The sequence below is a fragment of the Carettochelys insculpta genome, chromosome 6 (genome assembly GCF_033958435.1).
Source record: "Carettochelys insculpta isolate YL-2023 chromosome 6, ASM3395843v1, whole genome shotgun sequence".
Lineage (NCBI taxonomy): Eukaryota > Metazoa > Chordata > Testudines > Carettochelyidae > Carettochelys > Carettochelys insculpta.
Window position 1 is genome coordinate 14,916,801 of NC_134142.1, and position 19,057 is coordinate 14,935,857.

At 43.8% G+C, this 19,057-nt stretch overlaps 1 protein-coding gene across 1 annotated transcript in view; it reads left to right on the forward strand.

Annotated features, from left to right (window-relative positions):
* The window catches only part of PRKCH (protein kinase C eta), a 187,121-nt gene that overhangs the window by 149,654 nt on the left and 18,410 nt on the right, over positions 1-19,057 (forward strand). The window contains exons 11-12 of the mRNA XM_074998675.1: positions 2,181-2,319; positions 3,737-3,925. Of these exons, the coding sequence (XP_074854776.1) occupies positions 2,181-2,319; positions 3,737-3,925 (328 nt within the window). The remainder of the gene's footprint in view (positions 1-2,180; positions 2,320-3,736; positions 3,926-19,057) is intronic.

Here is a 19,057-nt window from a genome sequence, read left to right on the forward strand (position 1 = left end):
GCACCAGATGACACTGGGGTGGGCAGGGCTGTCCTGCACTCCGTTCAGGGCTCTGACCCTACTTCCGAGGCATTGGCTTGTATTCACCCAACTTGGAATGGACATCAACAATCATTCAAAGAAGAAAAGACAGTAGCCTGTTCTGTAACTGGTATTCTTCGAGATGTGGTGTTCATGTCCATTCCAAAACCCTCCTGCCTTCCCCACTATCGGAGTAGCAGGCAAGAAGGAACTGAGCAGGGGCGTGGGGTAGGGCGGTGCATATATTGGTCGCCATATTGGCGCCACTCCAGGGGGCTCTGCGCTGACCCTATGGCTACTGGCTAGGGCAAAAAGCTTCCAGTGACTGGGCGTGCATCCATGCACACCCAGCTTGGAATGGACATGAGCAGCACATCTCGAAGAACACCCGTCACAAAACAGGAAACTGTCTTATCTGTCAGCAGCACAGGGCAGAATTTCAGGAGCTCTAACCATAAACCACAGAGCAAGGTTGTCATGGTCCAACATACATAATACATCTCTCTGTGTCCTCCTAATCCTTTCCAGGGTGGGTTTTTGGCCCAGGAGGCTTTCTGACCATTTTAATTTTTATAAAGAAAAACTCTGCCACTTGCTCGCATCTCATCCAGAGCACATGCTGCAATGTAACTCAGAGTAGGGCTTATTCCTGGCTCTGCTGACCTTGGGCAAGTGACTTAATCTTTCTGCACCACGGTTCCCCATCAACCAAGTAAGGGTGGCAGTACTCCCTTTCTCCCACTCTCTTATCTATTTGTAAGTTCTCTGGGGCAGGGTCTGACTCTTGCTAGCATGGTTGCCTAGCACAGCAAGACCAATAGCTCCCTTGTAATAGAACTAATAATAAATTCCATGGTGACCCAATGCTAATTTAAGAGATGCTTTCTGCAGTGGTTCTGGTTATTGGACTGCTGAGACAGAGTGGGATAGCTGGACTTCTCGTTTTCAGGGCATGGTAGTAGAGGAAAATGGTGCTCCAGTGGGTAGAACGCTAGCAGGGCACCTACGTTCTAGTCTCTTTTCTAACGTAGGCTTCCCATGCCTTGGTTTCTCTATGCCTCTGTAAAATGGGATTATTAGCCCTGCTCTGCCTCCCAGGAGTACTGTGAGGCATCCAGATGCCATACCAATAAGGGCCATATGAGGACCTACATGGATACGCCAAGATGTCTGTCTAGTTGAGAACTAGTGTGTCTGCTCTGGGAATGAACTGGAAGGTTGGGGATGTACCACACCAGCAAGGCACTGGCTTATCTGACCATACGTTTGAGAGCCCAAGTTGTCCACAAAAGCCAGGAAAAAGAAATGGTGCCCATTCCTATCATGTACACAGGCATCCTGCGGTTAACATTAATGTCACTGGGGCAGCTCTCTGGCAGGGGTTGCTTCGTCCCATCTGTGAGTGTGTGCAGGATAAGCTTGACAATTGCAGAGGCCAGGTGCCAAGAGCTGGAGTATATTTTAGGAAAGTGTTGCCTTTGTCTGCAGATGGCTCCAGTGCTGTCCTGACTGTACTTATGACTGTGGAATATTCCCTGGGGGCCATCTCAAGGTCAAGCTGCCAACAAACTTCTGAAGTGTTTTGATCCTCTAGATTCGCTGTTTCTTGGACTCTGCTTATGCTATGGGCCTCCATCCTGATAGAGATGGTGTGCTGGAAACTGCATTATTTTCTTTGTTCCTATTCAATTGGATGCAACCACTGGACACTTTGACAGTAACATGGGGATGGAACAAAAGTACATATATAAATAACAAGATTCTTGCCAGCAAATCCTCCCCTTGTGTACGTTGGTACAACCTCACTGAGTTTAGTGCACCTAAGAACAGATGGGCCATTGTGTATGTAGAACTGCCACTCTGCTCAAATGCATCTGAGTGAAATTAGCATTAGATTTGTGGTGCATTGGGAAAGTGTGTAACACCTGATCACATTAAATCTGGCTCATCCCAACATTATTAGGGCCTCCCTTCCTCAAGTGCCAAATTCATACACACAATTTGTTTGATGGTGCAGTCATCCACTCAATCCAGTGATAATGTGTTTTGTCCAGGCTTTATTTTAAGCTCTGGAAAGTAGGGATTGTGTCTTCCTGTGGAGTCATACAGCTCCTAGTATGTAGCAATTTAAATAATAATCATAATTCTTGTTGTTTCAGGGATCTGAAGCTGGATAATGTGTTGCTGGATCATGAGGGCCACTGCAAGTTGGCAGACTTTGGCATGTGCAAAGAAGGAATTCGTGATGGAATTACAACAGCAACGTTTTGTGGCACACCGGACTACATTGCTCCAGAGGTACAGGAAACCCTTATTCACTGGAAAATCCACTGTGCAGTTAAGAGGTCTGGTTTAAAAGCGACAAGATGAGCTCACCACTTAATTTGGGTGCATCTTCTGTGGCTGAGAGGTGGAAAGTTTGGTCTCAGAAGGACACTAGATTTACAACCCTGTGGGCTAGTGATAGCTAAACAAATCTGCAAGTTGTTATGGGCAAGGGCATCAGCTCTACTGAGAGAAGAGAAAATGCAGCTTGAAAAACATGGGTGCCAGACTGCAGCTTCCAAAAGGCTGATTGCAGAAAATGCCACGAGTTCCAGCATAGTGTAGTTGAAAGCAGACCTCTGTCTCCCATAATCCCCCAACTCCCTTCCATGTCTTGATGTGTTCCCCTCTTGCCATTCATCTGTCTAATTTAAAAATGAATAAATACAGCTTTAAGAAGCCTCTTCACTCTAACTTCTGCCAGGTGTACTCATGGTGCTGTACAGGCTTCTGAAATGCTAGTGGATTTATGCTCTGTGGCAGCAGTTCCCAAACTTTTTCTGATCGTGGAACACTTGGATGTCATGGTGCTTTCTGTAGAACACTTTATCTTGTATATATCATCATACCATGAGAAACATTACGAACAGAAAATATGTCATAATATTAATTAAATTATAATTAATAATAATTTAAATTATAATTTAATTATATAATTATAATTTAATTATGTAATTTAAATTTGAATTAAATTGTATAGTAAAGGCAGCTCAACAAATAATAATGAAACCAGACATTAATAAAACACACACAAAATTGGTTACTGTATAGTCATTTCAAGAAAACAGTAAAATTGAGAAATTCCATCCCATAATTCATTTTTCTTTTCCTGAGAATGGGGAAGAGACCTCCGTTACTCAATTTCAATGACGGAACGCTTTGCCGTAGCTCGCAGAATACAGTTTGGGAAGCACTGCCCTGTGGTTATGGTTCCTCTGCCCCCTGATCTCACACTTACTTGTGTTTTTGGAGCCATGTAAACATTTCCTTCTGAGAGGCAAATGGGAAGGCAGAGGTTCAAGCCACAGTCCTAGCAGATACACCTCACTGGAACAATTGGACTTGAGAAACTCTTTATCTCCTGGCAAGCTCTTGCTCAGCACGTTATTTTAAAGAGTGTGTTCCCAAGCAGGATGGACAAAGGGAGTACACCTGGCAGAGCCCTTGCTTATGTGATTTGTAAATCAGTGGGCTGCCAGCTGGGAATGCACATCACACAGGGGCTATGAGAAAGGAGGAATGGTAAGCGCAGCAGCAAGCACAAGTAGTTCTTATACAGTGATATGTTATGTTCATATTAATATTCCATAATCCGTTTTCTCCCTGCTTAGTAAAAGAAAAGTTAAGCCTTGTAACTGATATTTATCCCTTTTCCAAATTCCCATTGTAGATTCTGCAGGAGATGCTCTATGGTCCTGATGTAGATTGGTGGGCTATGGGGGTGCTGCTTTACGAGATGCTATGTGGCCATGCCCCTTTTGAAGCCGAGAATGAAGATGACCTCTTTGAAGCCATTCTCAATGATGAAGTTGCTTACCCCACCTGGCTCCAGAAGGATGCAGTAGCAATCCTAAAAGCTGTAAGTTACTTTAGTTTTGCGTGCTCTGCCTCCATGCCCTTCATGCCAGCTCACACCAGTTTAGCCTGTTCTTTAAAATAGTAGCTGATACAAACAGAGGTGGGCAAATAATTGATGTTGCAGTCATATGGCAGTTCCCCAAAATTGAAAAAAATAAATAATAATTTATTTCGGTTTTAACTGAATATGAAAATTTGGGGAAAAATGTAGGTGAATAGGGTCAAACAAACATTTCATTCAACACAAGACATGTTATTTCCAGAAGTTTATAAGGGCTAGATTCACAGAGCGGAGAGAGAGGGGAGGAAGTAACGTTAGTCACACTTACAAGAGGGCTTAGAAGGGTTTGTTTTTTGTCAGTAAGCATTGATTGCACCATACAACCACAAGCTAGCAAAAAAATTTCCATTGGTAATAACTGAAATGGTCGGTAGGCAAAGTGAGAAATATGCTGCTTGTGATCTCAAGTTTGATTTTGAATATATTTCATTTTGTATGTTGTAACAAGTGAAATTTTGTTTGAACTGTCAGAAAACTTTAACTTGTTGAATCTCAGTGTCTGCTGACATTAAATAAGTATTGTGTGACACACGCCCCATAATTTCCCAGGCATGCAAAAATTTAGTAAGTAAAAAGTACAAACAAGTTTAGAACCCAAAATTTTGTGTAACTATAAAAAATTAATTCAATAATCATTAAAAGGCTTAAAAATAACCATCAGTGGTAGCCATCGAAATTATAAAATTAGAATTCTGCTAGTCCTATATCTAAGTTTTATCACAGGCTACATCTGCACTAGAATTATCTGTCTACAGAAGTTACTGTTGGATGAGCTGTTCCAACAAAACTTTTGTCAAAAGATCCTGTCTACACATAAAAGCAGATCGATCTTTTGAGCTGCTCTGTCAACAGAAGGTCCCCTGGAGCGTCTACACAGCTCTTTCAGTCAACAGTTTCTTTTGACAAATCACATTTTGTGCATAGGCGCTCCATGAATTTTGTCTACAAACCCCAGTTTTGTCTACAAAACTCTCTAGTGTAGACACACGCACAGTGGTTAGGGCCCTTATCTAGGATATGCAAGACCTGAGTTCAGTACTCCCCTCTGCCTGATGGATAATCTAATAATAATTTCAGCAGGGATTTGAGCTTGAGTCTCTGATTGTACGAGTTCCTAACCACCTGGATATAAAGACCCTCTCTCTCCCCGGCCTACTTACTGTATAACGATGTACCACACACTCAATAGGAATGAATGAGAAAGGCCTGCCCTCTAGGATACTGCACTCTCTTTTAGGGTGGGAGACTCAAGTTAAAAAACATTCAGACATTTAAAATGGAGGGGGCAGACACCATGGAAAGCAAGCAAATGAGTGGAGTAGTGGGAGTCCTGGTTCTGAATCTAATAGCACCCGTTCACTTTTTTGGGATGAAGGACAAGAATCCCTTTTGGGGGGGAGGGATTTTGGCCATCCCCTAACTGGTTCACCAGTCAGGCTGGCAAGCAGCATGCATGCTCCCTCCTAGACTGTGATTGTAGCACATGTTCATCTTCCAGAACAGAAGAGATACCATGCTCCGCATGCACTAGGGGATACCATGTTATTTCCATGTGAATTAAATAGCTACAGTATCTCAGATTGGCCTATGTGCTAAGCATTGATAGTGCTGACTTTCCCAAGGAGATGGCAAGAAAATTCTCATTTTTGAATGTTTTTAATGGAAGATTGCTGACCTGCCTGGAGACCTGTTTTTGGGAGGGCCCAGAAAATACATGTGGAAGGATGATATTCCCACGTCTGCTCCATGTTTTTGTGTGACCATGGATAACTCAGTCTCTGTGCATCTTAGATCTCCACCTGTAAAATGGGAATAATAATCTTTCCTTTTTTATTGAGATTGTAAAATCTTTGTCAGGGACTGTCTTTTACTTTATGCACACGCAGCACCTGCCACATCACGGCCACTTGGCACTGCTGTAAGGAGTGAGAGGATGGTCATGGGGCTAAGGCACTAACCTAGGGATTAGAAGGCCTAAACTCAAGTCCTTGCCCCACCACAATCTTGCATAACCTGGAGTAAGGCATTAAGCCTGTTGGTGCCTCAGTTACTTCTTTACCTTACCATAGCACTGTGAGGATAAGTACAGTAAACTCTTTCCTATCCGGCAGCCCTGGGATCAGGAAGTTGCCAGATATTCAAATATTCTGAATAATAGAGAGGTATACCTACCAATGCATAACACTAAAGAAAAACAAGATTAGATATGAAGAAGCAAACAAAAATGTATTCAGAGTACTTTATTTGCCAACGAGAGAATTGTACACTGTAAACTTCAAGGCTACGTCTACACTACAGAGATCTTTCGAAAGAAGCTCTTCCAAAAGAGCTTCTTTAGAAAGAGTACATCCATGCACAAAAAAGCAGATCAAAAGAGTCATCTGCTCTTTTGAAAAAGAGCGTCTACACAGCCCCCATTCTTTTGAAACAACAGGTCAGGAATTGAAAATGAAAACTGTTCTTTGAAAAGAAGGGCCCTGCAGAGCATTTACACGCATTTTCTTTCTAAAGATTCCCAAAGGGGGTGTGCTTCCTGAAACGGGAAAGGAAGAGTGATTTCGAAAGGAGCACCACATTCTTTAGACTTACTTTTGAAAGAATGCTTTTTGTGTGTAGCTTCTCCATAGGCTCTTTTGAAAGAGCTCCCTTCTTTCGAAAAATCTTTCAAAAGAACTTGCTAGTGTAGACACAGCCTATTTTTACTGTTTTTGCTGTATTTATTTGTATTTACTTTCAAAGTATTTGCTGTACTTAAAAACATAACTAAAATTTACTTATAGCTAAAATGCCAGTTATTTGAGAGTTACAGGTGGTAGAATGCCAGTAATGAAAGAGTTTACTGTACTTTAAAAATGGTGAAGTGCTCAGATACTCTGCTAATAGGGCCAGGGGGAGAGACAACCATATAAATACCTAAAATAAGTAATTAATAGTTTGTGAAACACTGGCTTAAATAAATGCAGTACCATAGGAATGACTGTTGAAAGGAAGGTGGTCTAGTAATGAAAGGCTGGAAATTGATGTGGTAGGTTTCTGTGGGTTATAAATAATCCAGATAATAATAATAATAATCCAGTTTACAAAGTTGCCTGCATGTCCTTAATATTACTAAAAGCACCATTAAAAACAATCTCCTGAGGAAGGGTAGTACTATAAAATCCATAGGCTCTGACCAGAGGTGATCACTTTTCTCTTTTGGAGGCTTGGAAATCTTGCCCAACAATTTAAAAAAAAAAGGTTGGTTTTCAAAGCCATGGAAATTCAAAAGCAGTACTTGTAGTGCTGCATCAGTGCTCTCAAATAATTAGGACAATTTGTGTCCTAGAACAAATACCTCCTCAGATACGTGAGTGCCTGCTAATACAAAACAGTTCTAAAGTTGATAATGTTACACTTACAGATATTGAATCTTCTGTAGGTTGAGTGCAAAGTAGGATTCAGTGATCACACAAGGAAGTACAAAGTAAAATATTATTTATTTTGTTTCAGAACAAGGTGAAGGGGGTTTAAACTGGTGATATACTTGTTTAATTAATTACAACAGGTACCTCAGCAAGCCAGCTGGTTCATGTTAGATTCACCCTCAAGCAGTTCTGCTCCTTGTGGGGGCTGGGGCAAAGAATCAGGGAGCCATAGCAATTTCACAATACATTTTCAAACATGTTACTTTAAGTGATCCTCTTGTAACTGCCAGTAGTAGCATGGTGTGGGGAACTGGAGTTAGAGAGTGAGGTTTCAGGAGGGGCTGAATTCATTAAGACACTCTGGTGTTTAGGAATGTAATGGGAAGCTAGGCAGCTCTCTCAAAGGCTTTGTCTACACTTGCCGCAGACTTCGAAGGGGTTATGGTAATCAGGCTGATGGAAGATTACTAATGAAGTGCTGCAGCGTGCCACCACTTTGAAGTTTGACACTTCAAAGTCAGCATGGGGGATAGTTAACCTAATTAAGTGCTGCATATTCATTGCAGCACTTCATTAGTAGTCTCCCATCAACCTGATTACCACGCCCCCTTTGAAGAAGGGGGCAAGTGTAGACACAGTCAAACCATAGACCCTCCACATAATGCACAAATGTCTCTATCTTACCACTTTGCCTCACCTGATCATTGCTTATTGCTCATGAAACACAAACCAGAGCTGAACTGCCTTTCTGCTGTTTGATTACAAAAAACTGTGCCCTGAAAGGGATTTCTGCAGGAGGAGAAAATACATGTAGGGTAGAGAAATACTTTAAACTACTGAAGTTCTGAGCAGGTCAGTTTCTGAGCAATAACCAGAAGTCTGTGATGAACTGCGGAGAGTTTGCATCACCACATTTTATGTGTGCCATTTGGTTTAATTCCTTACAGTCCATCTCTTTCCAGGTGGCTGCTGCTTCAGGTGGCTGCATGAAAAGTTCTTGAATGTATGATTAGGGTGACCATCTGTGCCTGTTTTGGCAGGACAGCCCTGTATTTGGCACGCCAGAATGACATCCCAATTTATTTTGTCTGAAGGCCTAATTGCCCCATATTTTCAGGCGGCCGCTGCCCGTTTCCCCCTGCTTCTCCATGGCGGCTCAGCTGCTCCCCAGCTTCCCCCAGCTCTCCTGCAGTGGTGTCCAACTTCACCCCCCTGGGGGAGCTGGGAGCCGGACCCGCGCAGCAGTGCTGATGTTTCCCAGCTTCTCCCAGTGCCCCCACAGTGGCACGGCTGCCCCTCAGCTTTACCCCACTGTGGGAGCCAGGAGCCAGACCTGCACTGTAGCTCCCCACTGCCAGCTTCCCTTGGCAGGGGGAGGCAGAGCTGGACACGCACAGCAGTGTGGCTGTCCCCACCCCAGCTTCCCTCAGCTGGGGGAGCCAGAGCAGCACCACGATGAACCCCCAGCTGGTGGAAGCTGGGAGCTTCAGTGGGAGGGTAAGAGCCCCCGCAGGGCAGCTACCTTCTGACTCCCAGGTAGGGTGACTATAGGTCTATGCCAGACTTTAGGAACCAAATAGGGGGTCTTTAGCACAAACCATAACCTGCCTCCGAAATTTCCATCCTACACCATCCGTCCCATTTTGGCCTGGACAGTATCATTCCCCTTGTCCCATATTTGGGTGGGGAAGACATGGTCACGCTATGTATGAGTCAAGAGACTAAGTTCCTTTTTGCCAGAGGTGGAAGAAGTACGCTAAAAGTTACTTGAGTAAAAGCACATCTGCTTTCATTTCTGGATACTTGAGTACAATCAAGATGTGCTGTATGTGAGAGAGACTTAAGTACCCCTGCCACACACACACACACACCCAGAAGCTATACTTTTACTCGAGTAATGTTTTAGGTACTTTTCCCACCTCTGTTTTTTGCAGCACTAAAACACTTTGTAGCCTTGTGCAGAGCTTCCTGCTGCTTCTCATTAATTGCTTTGGGTTTACAGACCATTTCATTGGACAATCTCATTAGACCCTTCTCTTAGAGGAAAGGCAAAGGGATGTTTTTGCCTCTAAATTCTAATGAATAATTGACGTGTTTGTTTACTCTCCATCTGTTTTATAGTTGTAACAAAGACTTTTAGTGCTAATAACTAAATTTACATATTTGCCACAGATTTTAGCTCAATTCCATATTTATATATAAAGTTCCAATGTAACCCACACTAGTCCAGTGACACACGTCCCTGAAACCAAAATCGAAATCTCTCTCCAACCAGAATGGCAAAGGGCTGAAGATATTTGCTGTGTTAAAGAGTTGGCCTTTTGAGATGTCTTGCAAGTTGATATAGAGCGTACATAAGCACAGGAGCAGTTTATCTTTGTGTATGGCTTTATGCTGTGATTCAACCTCATGAACTTGGGGGCTACTTCAGGGTTCTTTTCACCACTCTTCTATTTGCTCACCTCCTTCGTCTCTAGACGTCCTCTGTATGTGTGTCCTGTGAGGTAGGTTGCATCCTGTGCATCTCTGTAATTTCCTGTAGATTGCAGCAATCCATTCTCAAGGGCTTATTTGTACTTAAGTCTTGTTTGGTCAATGGCCCTTCCAGGTCTGCTTTTCTGGATTGCTGCTGTGGGGAAACAAAAAACAACTTGGATGCACGTGGAGCCTGTCTAGGAGCCAGAACAGAAACCATTTGAGCTTTAAACAGGAAATTGTTTCTTATTTCCCCTTCAGTGTTTCGTGTCATTTAAAAATATTTGCAAAGGGCTGGAAGTGAGGGGAGTCTGAACTGATATAAATCAGCAAAGCTGTGTTGGAGTCAGAGGAACTGCACTGACTTGCACCAGCTGGCACCCTGGCCTGTTAGCTGTAACGAGAGCTGTATGAGGTTCATTTTCCAACTTCTGTCTCCCGCTACTTACTGTCAACCCTAATGTAATTATGTTGAGCTACACTAAGAATGAATCTGGCCCCTGCTTCTGCTGTATAAACTTCTACCCCCTCAAATCATTCTTGATGTAAGCTGACCTAGTTATTCCCATTTTCTGCAGAAGACTCTGTGAAAGGGAAACTCAATTTTTGGTCACATTGAAAATGTCATTATGCAAGTTCCTAGACAGTGACTCATATTGGCTATATGTAGCTAGGGGATCATTTTAACACAGAAAGCTCATGTCTGATTTGTTATTAGTGGACAGTAACACCTAGGCTACGTCTACACGTGAAGCCTACATCGAAGTAGCTTATTTCGATGTAGCGACATCGAAATAGGCTATTTCGATGAATAACGTCTACACGTCCTCCAGGGCTGGCAACGTCGACGTTCAACATCGACGTTGCGCAGCACCACATCGAAATAGGCGCTGCGAGGGAACGTCTACACGCCAAAGTAGCACACATCGAAATAAGGGTGCCAGGCACAGCTGCAGACAGGGTTACAGGGCGGACTCAACAGCAAGCTGCTCCCTTAAAGGGCCCCTCCCAGACACAGTTGCACTAAGCAACACAAGATCCACAGAGCCGACAACTGGTTGCAGACCCTGTGCATGCAGCATGGATCCCCAGCTGCAGCAGCAGCAGCCAGAAGCCCTGGGCTAAGGGCTGCTGCACACGGTGACCATAGAGCCCCGCAGGGGCTGGAGAGAGAGCGTCTCTCAACCCCTCAGCTGATGGCCACCATGGCGGACCCCGCTATTTCAATGTTGCAGGAAGCGGATTGGCTACACGTGCCCTACTTCGAAGTAGGGTGCTATTCCCATCCCCTCATGGGGTTAGCGGCTTCGACGTCTCGCCACCTAACGTCGATGTTAACATCGAAATAGCGCCCAACACGTGTAGCCGTGACGGGCGCTATTTCGAAATTAGTGCCACTACTTCGAAGTAGCGTGCACGTGTAGACACGGCTCTAGAGTGAACGAGCGGTATTTCAGCAGCTGGAGATCTTGGGGTGCCACCTGAAAGAATTGCAGCATGAAATATGACTGTCTCTTTCATCCTTTTTTGCCCCATGAACAGCATGGTATATGTAATTTCAGCACCATCACTATCCCCACTGCCTTGCAGGTAGGTTCGGGAAATCCAAAGACTGGGAGTAAACCCAAACATAAAATCCGGAATGAAGACTCTAAGACAGTTAGCAGGGAAGATTCATCAAACCTGCTTTCTGGCATCTACTTGCAGTCACCTCAGTTCAGAACATACTGACTTCTGTCTTTCCTTTGGATTCAACTGGGGCAACCGAGTGGGGGGTAGTACCACTTGAGCAACACACTTACTCCAAACACTAGCCCAGGCAATGCAGCGTGTAAGAGGGTGCCAAATGGAGAGGACCCTCCATCCTTGCTGATGGCATGGAAACAACACAGGAAGTGGCAGTTACAGGTTAGGAGCCCTCCTCAACTGGTGAAGAGGAGGATGCCATAGGTCACTTTCATTGGTGGGAGGAGTCATCACACCCCACTGGTCAGCTACCATCTGCCTCAAGCCAGGCAGCTCCCAGTCAATAAGGTACTGACCTGCCACATCTGCCTTCCTCATTGGGTGCGTGGGGATAGACCAAAAATCAATAAGTAGATGTTATGATTTACCCACCAAAAAGCGAAATAATAAATCAACTTGCCTGCGTCTCAGTAGCTGGAATGTGTGGGCCCAGGGCTTGAATCTGCCCATGACCTTATGAAAACTGACTCCATACACAAAACAGCAGTCATAGATCAACAGCTACACAAACAGAACGTCGACATCACTGCCCGCCAGGAAGCCAGGTTGGCAGATGCTGGGTCAGTGAAAGAAACCAGCTATGCTTTCTTCTGGAAGGGCTTGAGTTCAGGGGAACACTGCCTCTGTGGAGGTGGATTTGCTGTTTGGAACAATCTGCTGAAATCTATCAATACGCCCACAGCTGAATCTCAATGTATTATATCCCTGAAGCTCTGCTCCAAGCCAGGATATGTCAATATCATCAGTGCTTATGCACCCATGTTGGCATCATGCGCCGAAGACAAGGACTGCTTTTATTATAATCTTCAGAAAGTTATTGACTCCTTTCCAACTGGCAAACAACTGTACATCCTTGGCGATGTCAGTGCTAGAGTTGGACGTGACCATCACTCTTGGCCCCTCTGCGTTGGTCATCACGGTATTGGGAAAATGAACAAAAATGGTCAGAGGCTTCTTGAATGCAGCTCTCAGAATCAGCTCTGCATCACTAATACTTTCTTTACTTGAAAGAGTATCACAAGGTTTCTTAGCTCCACCCCAGATCTGGTTACTGGCATCAACTTGACCTTGTACTGGTATGCAGGACTGGTATGCTGTGGAAATTACACACACGTATCACAGTGCAGATTGTGACACGGATGACTCCTTGATCATCAGCAGAGTGCAAATCATCCCAAAGAAATTCTAAATGACAAAGGAATGCAATAAGTCAAAAATCAATACCCTCAATACCAGAGATGCGCTGAAATGCTCTGTCTTTGCAGATGATCTCACTCGCAAAATGGAACACAAACCTGACCAACAAACCATTGATGAAACATGGTCCATGCTGAGAGATGCAATATATGAGTGTTCCAAATCTGCCTTTGGAACATGTAAATTCTCTAACAAAGACTGGATCAATGAAAAATGCTGACATTTTTAGGCCTCTTCTTGAAGAAAAACACAAGGCACATCTGAATATCATAAAGAACCCATCTCAAAGCACAAGAGATCAATTTCAACATGCAAGCTCTGCTCTTCAGAGAGAATCCAGGCAGTGTGCAAACAAGTATTGGGCCGACCTATGTTCTAATATTCAAAAGGCATCTGATTTGGGCGACCTGAAAACCACGTATGATGGATTGAAGAAAGCACTCGGACCAAACATTACCAAAGTCACCCTACTGAAGCATGGACAGGTGATTACAGACAAAAAGCTGCAAATGTCCAGATGGGTGGAACACTACTCAGGTCTTTATTCCCATGAGTGTACAGTACAACCTGAACTTGATGACCTCATTTCAACTCTTCCAGAAATGTCTGAGCTAGATGCAGAGCCTACAAAAGAAGAACTTCCTCAAGCTCTTAATGCTCTCTCCAATGGAAAAGCACAGGGAAATGACAGAATTCCAGCTGAAGTCCTGAAGGCAAACAAGGCTGTGCTCTTCCCTTTCCTCTGTGATTTACTCCTAAAATGTTGGAGAGCAGGTGATGTCCCACATGACATGAAGGATGCAAGCATCATCACTCTCTATAAAAACAAAGTCAACAAGGGTGACTGCAACAACTACAGATGCATCTCTTTACTGAGCATCACAGGAAAGCATTTCCCCGTGTCATTCTCAAATGCCTGCAAAAACTTGCAGATCGAGTCTATCCGGAAAAACAATGTAGCTTCAGGGCTGGCAAGTCAACAATGGATATGATTTTATCACTTCGACAACTACAGGAAAAATGCAGAGAACAAGGAAAGCTGTTATTCATAGCATTTGTGGACATAGCAAAGACGTTTCACACAGTCAGTAAATCAGGACTAAACAGAGTATTAACCATGATTGGCTGTCTGCCGACCCTACTCAGGTTCATAACATACTTTAACAAAAACATGAAAGCAACAGTGCAATATGATGGATCTACATTGGAACCATTTGCAGTGAACATTGGAGTCAAACAAGGGTGTGTTCTTGCCCCTACCCTCTTTGGCATATTCTTCTCAGTTCTACTAAATTGCGCATTTCAAAACTCACGCAGCAAGGTATTTCTACGCACAAGATTAGATGGCTCTGTCTACAATCTGGCAAGACTTAAGGCCATAACTAAGGTCAAGAAAGTCTGCATCAGGGAACTCCTCTTTGCAGATGATGCAGTTCTTGTCACTCATAATGAAGACCCACTATAGTCACTTATGGATTCTCTATCCAGAGCCTGAAAGTTGTTTTCCCTTGACATAAGCATGAAGAAAACTGTTATATTCACTCAAGGTGTATCTTAGTGACCCAGTGTCATTCTGGGTAACAGCCCACTAGATGTGGTTCAACAATTCTGGTACCTTGGATTTACTGGCACTGTGAGTCTATCCATGGACAAAGACCTGAATGTCAGAATCAGGAAGGCAGCTATGATTTTTGGCAGACTTACGGAATGAGCATGGAACAATCCTAAGCTGACAGTGGAAACAAAGATACTCCCCTACCAGGCATGCGTATCGAATATCCTGCTATGAGGTTCTGAGGAATGGACCACCTACTAGAACCAGGAAAAAAAATTGAACAACTTCCATCTTTTCTGCCTCTGCAGAATTATGAATATCAGCTGGCAAGATAAAGTTTCAAATGCAGATGTCCTGTCAAGATCTGGCACACCTAGCCTGATAGTGATCCTCAACAGCAGAAGACTATGATGGCTTGGTCATGTGAGAAGAAATGGGAGACGAACTTCTTCCCCAAGAAATCCTCTTCAGTGAACTGTCATGTAGGTTGAGAACAAAAGGAAGACCAAAGCTAAAATTCAAGGATACATGCAAAAACGCCATGAAAAAATTCAAAATCAATCCAAAATCCTGGGAATCTACATCATCAGACCAAAATACCTGGCGTCGATTGCTACGACAGGACACATCATCTTTTGATAGTATGTGTGCAAGCCATGGAAAAGAATGTAGTCTTAGAAGGAAAAACTCTCAGACTCAAGAAGCTGGAAATAGACTGACATGCAGTTACTGCAATCAGCCATGCAAATCCAATATTGGACGGATAAGCTACGAGAGAAGCTGCAGACTCAAACGCTGCCCATAGATCCTCACCACTGCTGATATCTGCCATCTCTCGAGATGAAAAGGAGCCATATTATACTAAAGGTCTAGTTAAGTTTGTGTCTGTGAGCTCTTCTGGGATGTGGGCCAATTTTGCACCAGCTTGCTGGAGGTTACATTTAATAGGAAAGGAGATAGGAAAAGTCATGTTAAAAATCAAGGCTCAAGGAGCAATGGTCTAAAGGAGAGGTAAAGCCATGAAAGATGCAGAGGGAAAAATGCAGAGAGTCAGGGTCAGAGGAAGAGGAACACTTGGTCTGTGCTCTAGAGGAGGGGTGAGCAAACTTTTTACATCAGTCTCCATTTTTTTCCCCTGAAATCAGCAGGCCCCCCCAGACCTGTCTAATGTCATTCAAAACAAAAGAACTTTCAGTTATGTTTATTTGAAAACAAAACAAAACCTTTCAGCATGTGTAACAAAATAAGTAGGTAGAATGCAAAAGCTTTATGAAATGATATAGAAATGAGAATACACATCTATGTAAACAATAACATTTTTTAACGAGATGGATGAGCTTAAGGCCCAGCATCCAATTATGCTGTGGCCCCCAACCCACCCCCCCCCACTTTGCACACACCTGCCCTAGAGCAAGATAGTTATATAAACTTAACCCCAGGTGCAGACAGTGCTGCATCACCCAAGGGCTTCTCCTGTTGCATAACTACCCTCTCTTGGGGGGGTGAATTAAGTACACTGATGGGACAAGCACTTCTGTCAGTGTAGATAGTCTTCGTTAAGTGCTACAGTTTAGGCAAGGTCTAAGACACTACAATAATAACAACGGCTAGTGGAGTAGGCAGTAGATACAGCTGGTTGTCAGCAAGCCAGATGCTTGGAGATTTGCAGTTGTTTCCTAGGTTTTTGGCATCTTCCAGCTGCACTAAAGCCTCTCTCTAAAAGGCAGGTAATTTTGAGAGCTAAGGCATGGAAGCACCCCAGGGATAGCTTTATCTCTGGCTTCTGGGCCCAGGGCTTCTAACCAACTGCCTCCCTCTCTTTTGATAGTCAGATGAGCAATCAGGTGTTCAGTGGAAGATGCCTGCTAACTTCTGTGCACAGTGTGAGTGTTCAGATGTTTCTTGCAGCTCAGAATTTCTCCAAAATTGGGTGTGTGGGCAGCTCTGCCTTGTTTTGTGGTCTATAGAACGGTTGCACTCTTCAGGCCTGCTGCTAGGTGCTGGAATTGGGGGTGATGCCACCACACCCTTGGCTTGAAGTAGTTTCTAACATATGCTGGGTTACAGTTTGGTTCAAAGGCTCTCGGCATTCCCCCTAAAAAAATTGTTCCATCGCCCCTGGCTGGAGATGCACATAATAATGAAAAAGTACTATTTAAACCCTGCTGTTGTCTATGGAGGTCAAAATCAGGATGAGGTTATGTGTCTGCAATGCTGATTTTGAACGAAGAGTGAACAATAAACTGAAACATACTGCAAGAGAGGGGTCAGATGCTGGAAGGACAGCCTGTGATTGCAGTCATCCGTGTTCATTGCTGAGTTTGGAAACGCAGGGGTAATCTTTATGATGGTGAGTTAGCAAAACCAGCATTCTCCAGAGTCGGTGAGGCTGTAGAGGGGATAATTTAAAGAGCTAATGGGCATGCTTACAGCAGTTAATCCAGTCCTGCTGACACAAAGGTGGCTAAGAAATACTTGCCAATAATGCTCCTGCCAATCGTACTGCGACAGAAAGGGGAAAAGAAGACGGAAGCTGATCTATGTTTATAGGTCACAATTAGCCAGAACTGACACTGACTCAGAAGGCAAAATCTCTGTTTTACCATACTGCCTGTTGCCACAGGTCACTGAGTTCACTGCGGTTCTCTACGTAACCAGAGTCAAACAGGTTAACACTTGCAGATGTCTGAACCCACCGTTAAAACAACAGCTGCTAAGTGGGGTCATGCATGAGCAGTGTGTTAGTGACACCACTTAATCCTGCATGTTTCTCTTTAGCACTTATTGAAATGTTATGAAAAAATAATGAGAATAAGGAGTAGGAAAAGTTTGACAGAAGCGAGCATGTTTTGGTTCCTATCTTTCCTACTGTTCTTCATATCAATGCACTTCCAGAATCTTATCATTGCCTCTCTTTAGCGGAGTGGTGAGCTAGTTTGGAAGCCCTGCAAGGTTGCTTTCGTTAGGAAGAGAATTAGATTGTGGGAGCTGGGTGTCTCTGTGATATCCTGTTTATTCACAGTGCACCTAGCTCTGCTTCCCTGTGCACAGTGGCAGTTTCCTTGCTCAAACTTTTTAGTCCTGTCTTTCAAACCAGTACTTATCCAGAAGAAATTCTTTTTTGGCTTCCTCCCTGGGCTGCAATCACACTGCTTCTCTTGTGGTCTGCTCCCAATACACACTGTCCCCAAGGAAACACGTCTGATCCTGCCAGAATTAGTTCTTGCTCAGACTTTCCAGGGGACCAGTGCTTTTGGGCTTGAGATGTACTTTTTCATTTATTTTACTCCATACAGGCACTTAATTGCTTATTTTATTTCTCCAGAATGAAGTGTAGTTACCCATCAGCTTCACTGAAGTGTGTGATTGATCCTTAGACAATGACGCACTTCCTTGGAGCCACCCACTGTCCCCATCATATAACTGTAAGTCCAACAGACCCAGGTAGTCAACTGGAGGGAATAAACTTGTGACTTCAGGGGCTAAAGTCAGTGCTCTACCACATGAGCTAAAAGCCAGTTGGCTCCCAGCTAAGGCTGTAGAGAAGAGACATCCCTCTCCCTCATCAGTGGTCTCAGTGCCTCTGGGGTTACACCATGATCAACCTGTCATAACGCTGTAATGGTTGGTTCTCATATACATTCATTGACAGGGTAGAACAATGTAAAAGTGAATTATGTTTACATTCATTTTTGAGACCCTTTGCACTGCCAAAGTGGTATAAAGGAGCTGCAATGTAAATGAGTATCAGGACCCTAAACCTGGACATAGGAAACAAATAATGGTGCTCCAAGAATCCCTGCTACTATTTCTGTTTGTGTTACAGTCCTGCCCAGTGAGATCCAGTCATGATCAGGGCCCCATTGTCAGGGTGTGCGTTATGACAAAAGGCACAGTGCCTTTCTCTGTCTTACCCAATTTTAATCTTGAAAATTAGTTATTAGTCAGCAGAAATAGTGGGGGAGACCTGGGTTCTTGCCATAAAATGTGCTTGGTTCTGTTTTTTATGATACACATTTTTTAAAAGAACATAATACAAGCAAATTTGTGGTGTGATGTGACAGCATATTTATTTTTGACAGATGGTACAGAGCCTAGCAGGTGGTCATTCTTTAGCTCTGTTGCTCTTACCTTAAACACTGCCAGGGGAGTAGAGAAACAACATACATAGGACTCAGCTCTTCTTTCTGCCACCTTTCTACCTTCACCTTTCCCCCAAGTCATGGAGCAAATTTGGCCCCTGGAAAAGTCAGAGCAACCTTGTGGCTGCTGTAATTTCTGCTGGCTGGTGGGCTCTCCAGCTGCACCCCAGAATGTGTTCTAAAATGGGGTGTTATAGGAGAAAACCTGGAGCTGGTTGCTTATAGTTGGTTTCGTTGACATCACCCACAGAACACACAGTGTTGGCACAGCGTTTTCCCTCCTTCGTACATATAGCTCATGGATCCGGCCCGAGTTTTTTGTGTCACGAGCAAATAAAAGGTAACTGCTAATACATTTTGCACACCATGACAGAACAACTTTGTGTGAACTTGTCTGCAGAGCAAGCCAGGTGATATAAGATTTCACACAAGGATTAAAAAGGAAAGGATGAACACTGGTGGACACAACTGAAAGAGGAGCAATGATGAACTCAGTGGTCTTCCCCAGAGTCAAGAAACCTGGCTAACAAAAGCAGATATTAAAGATGTCTTC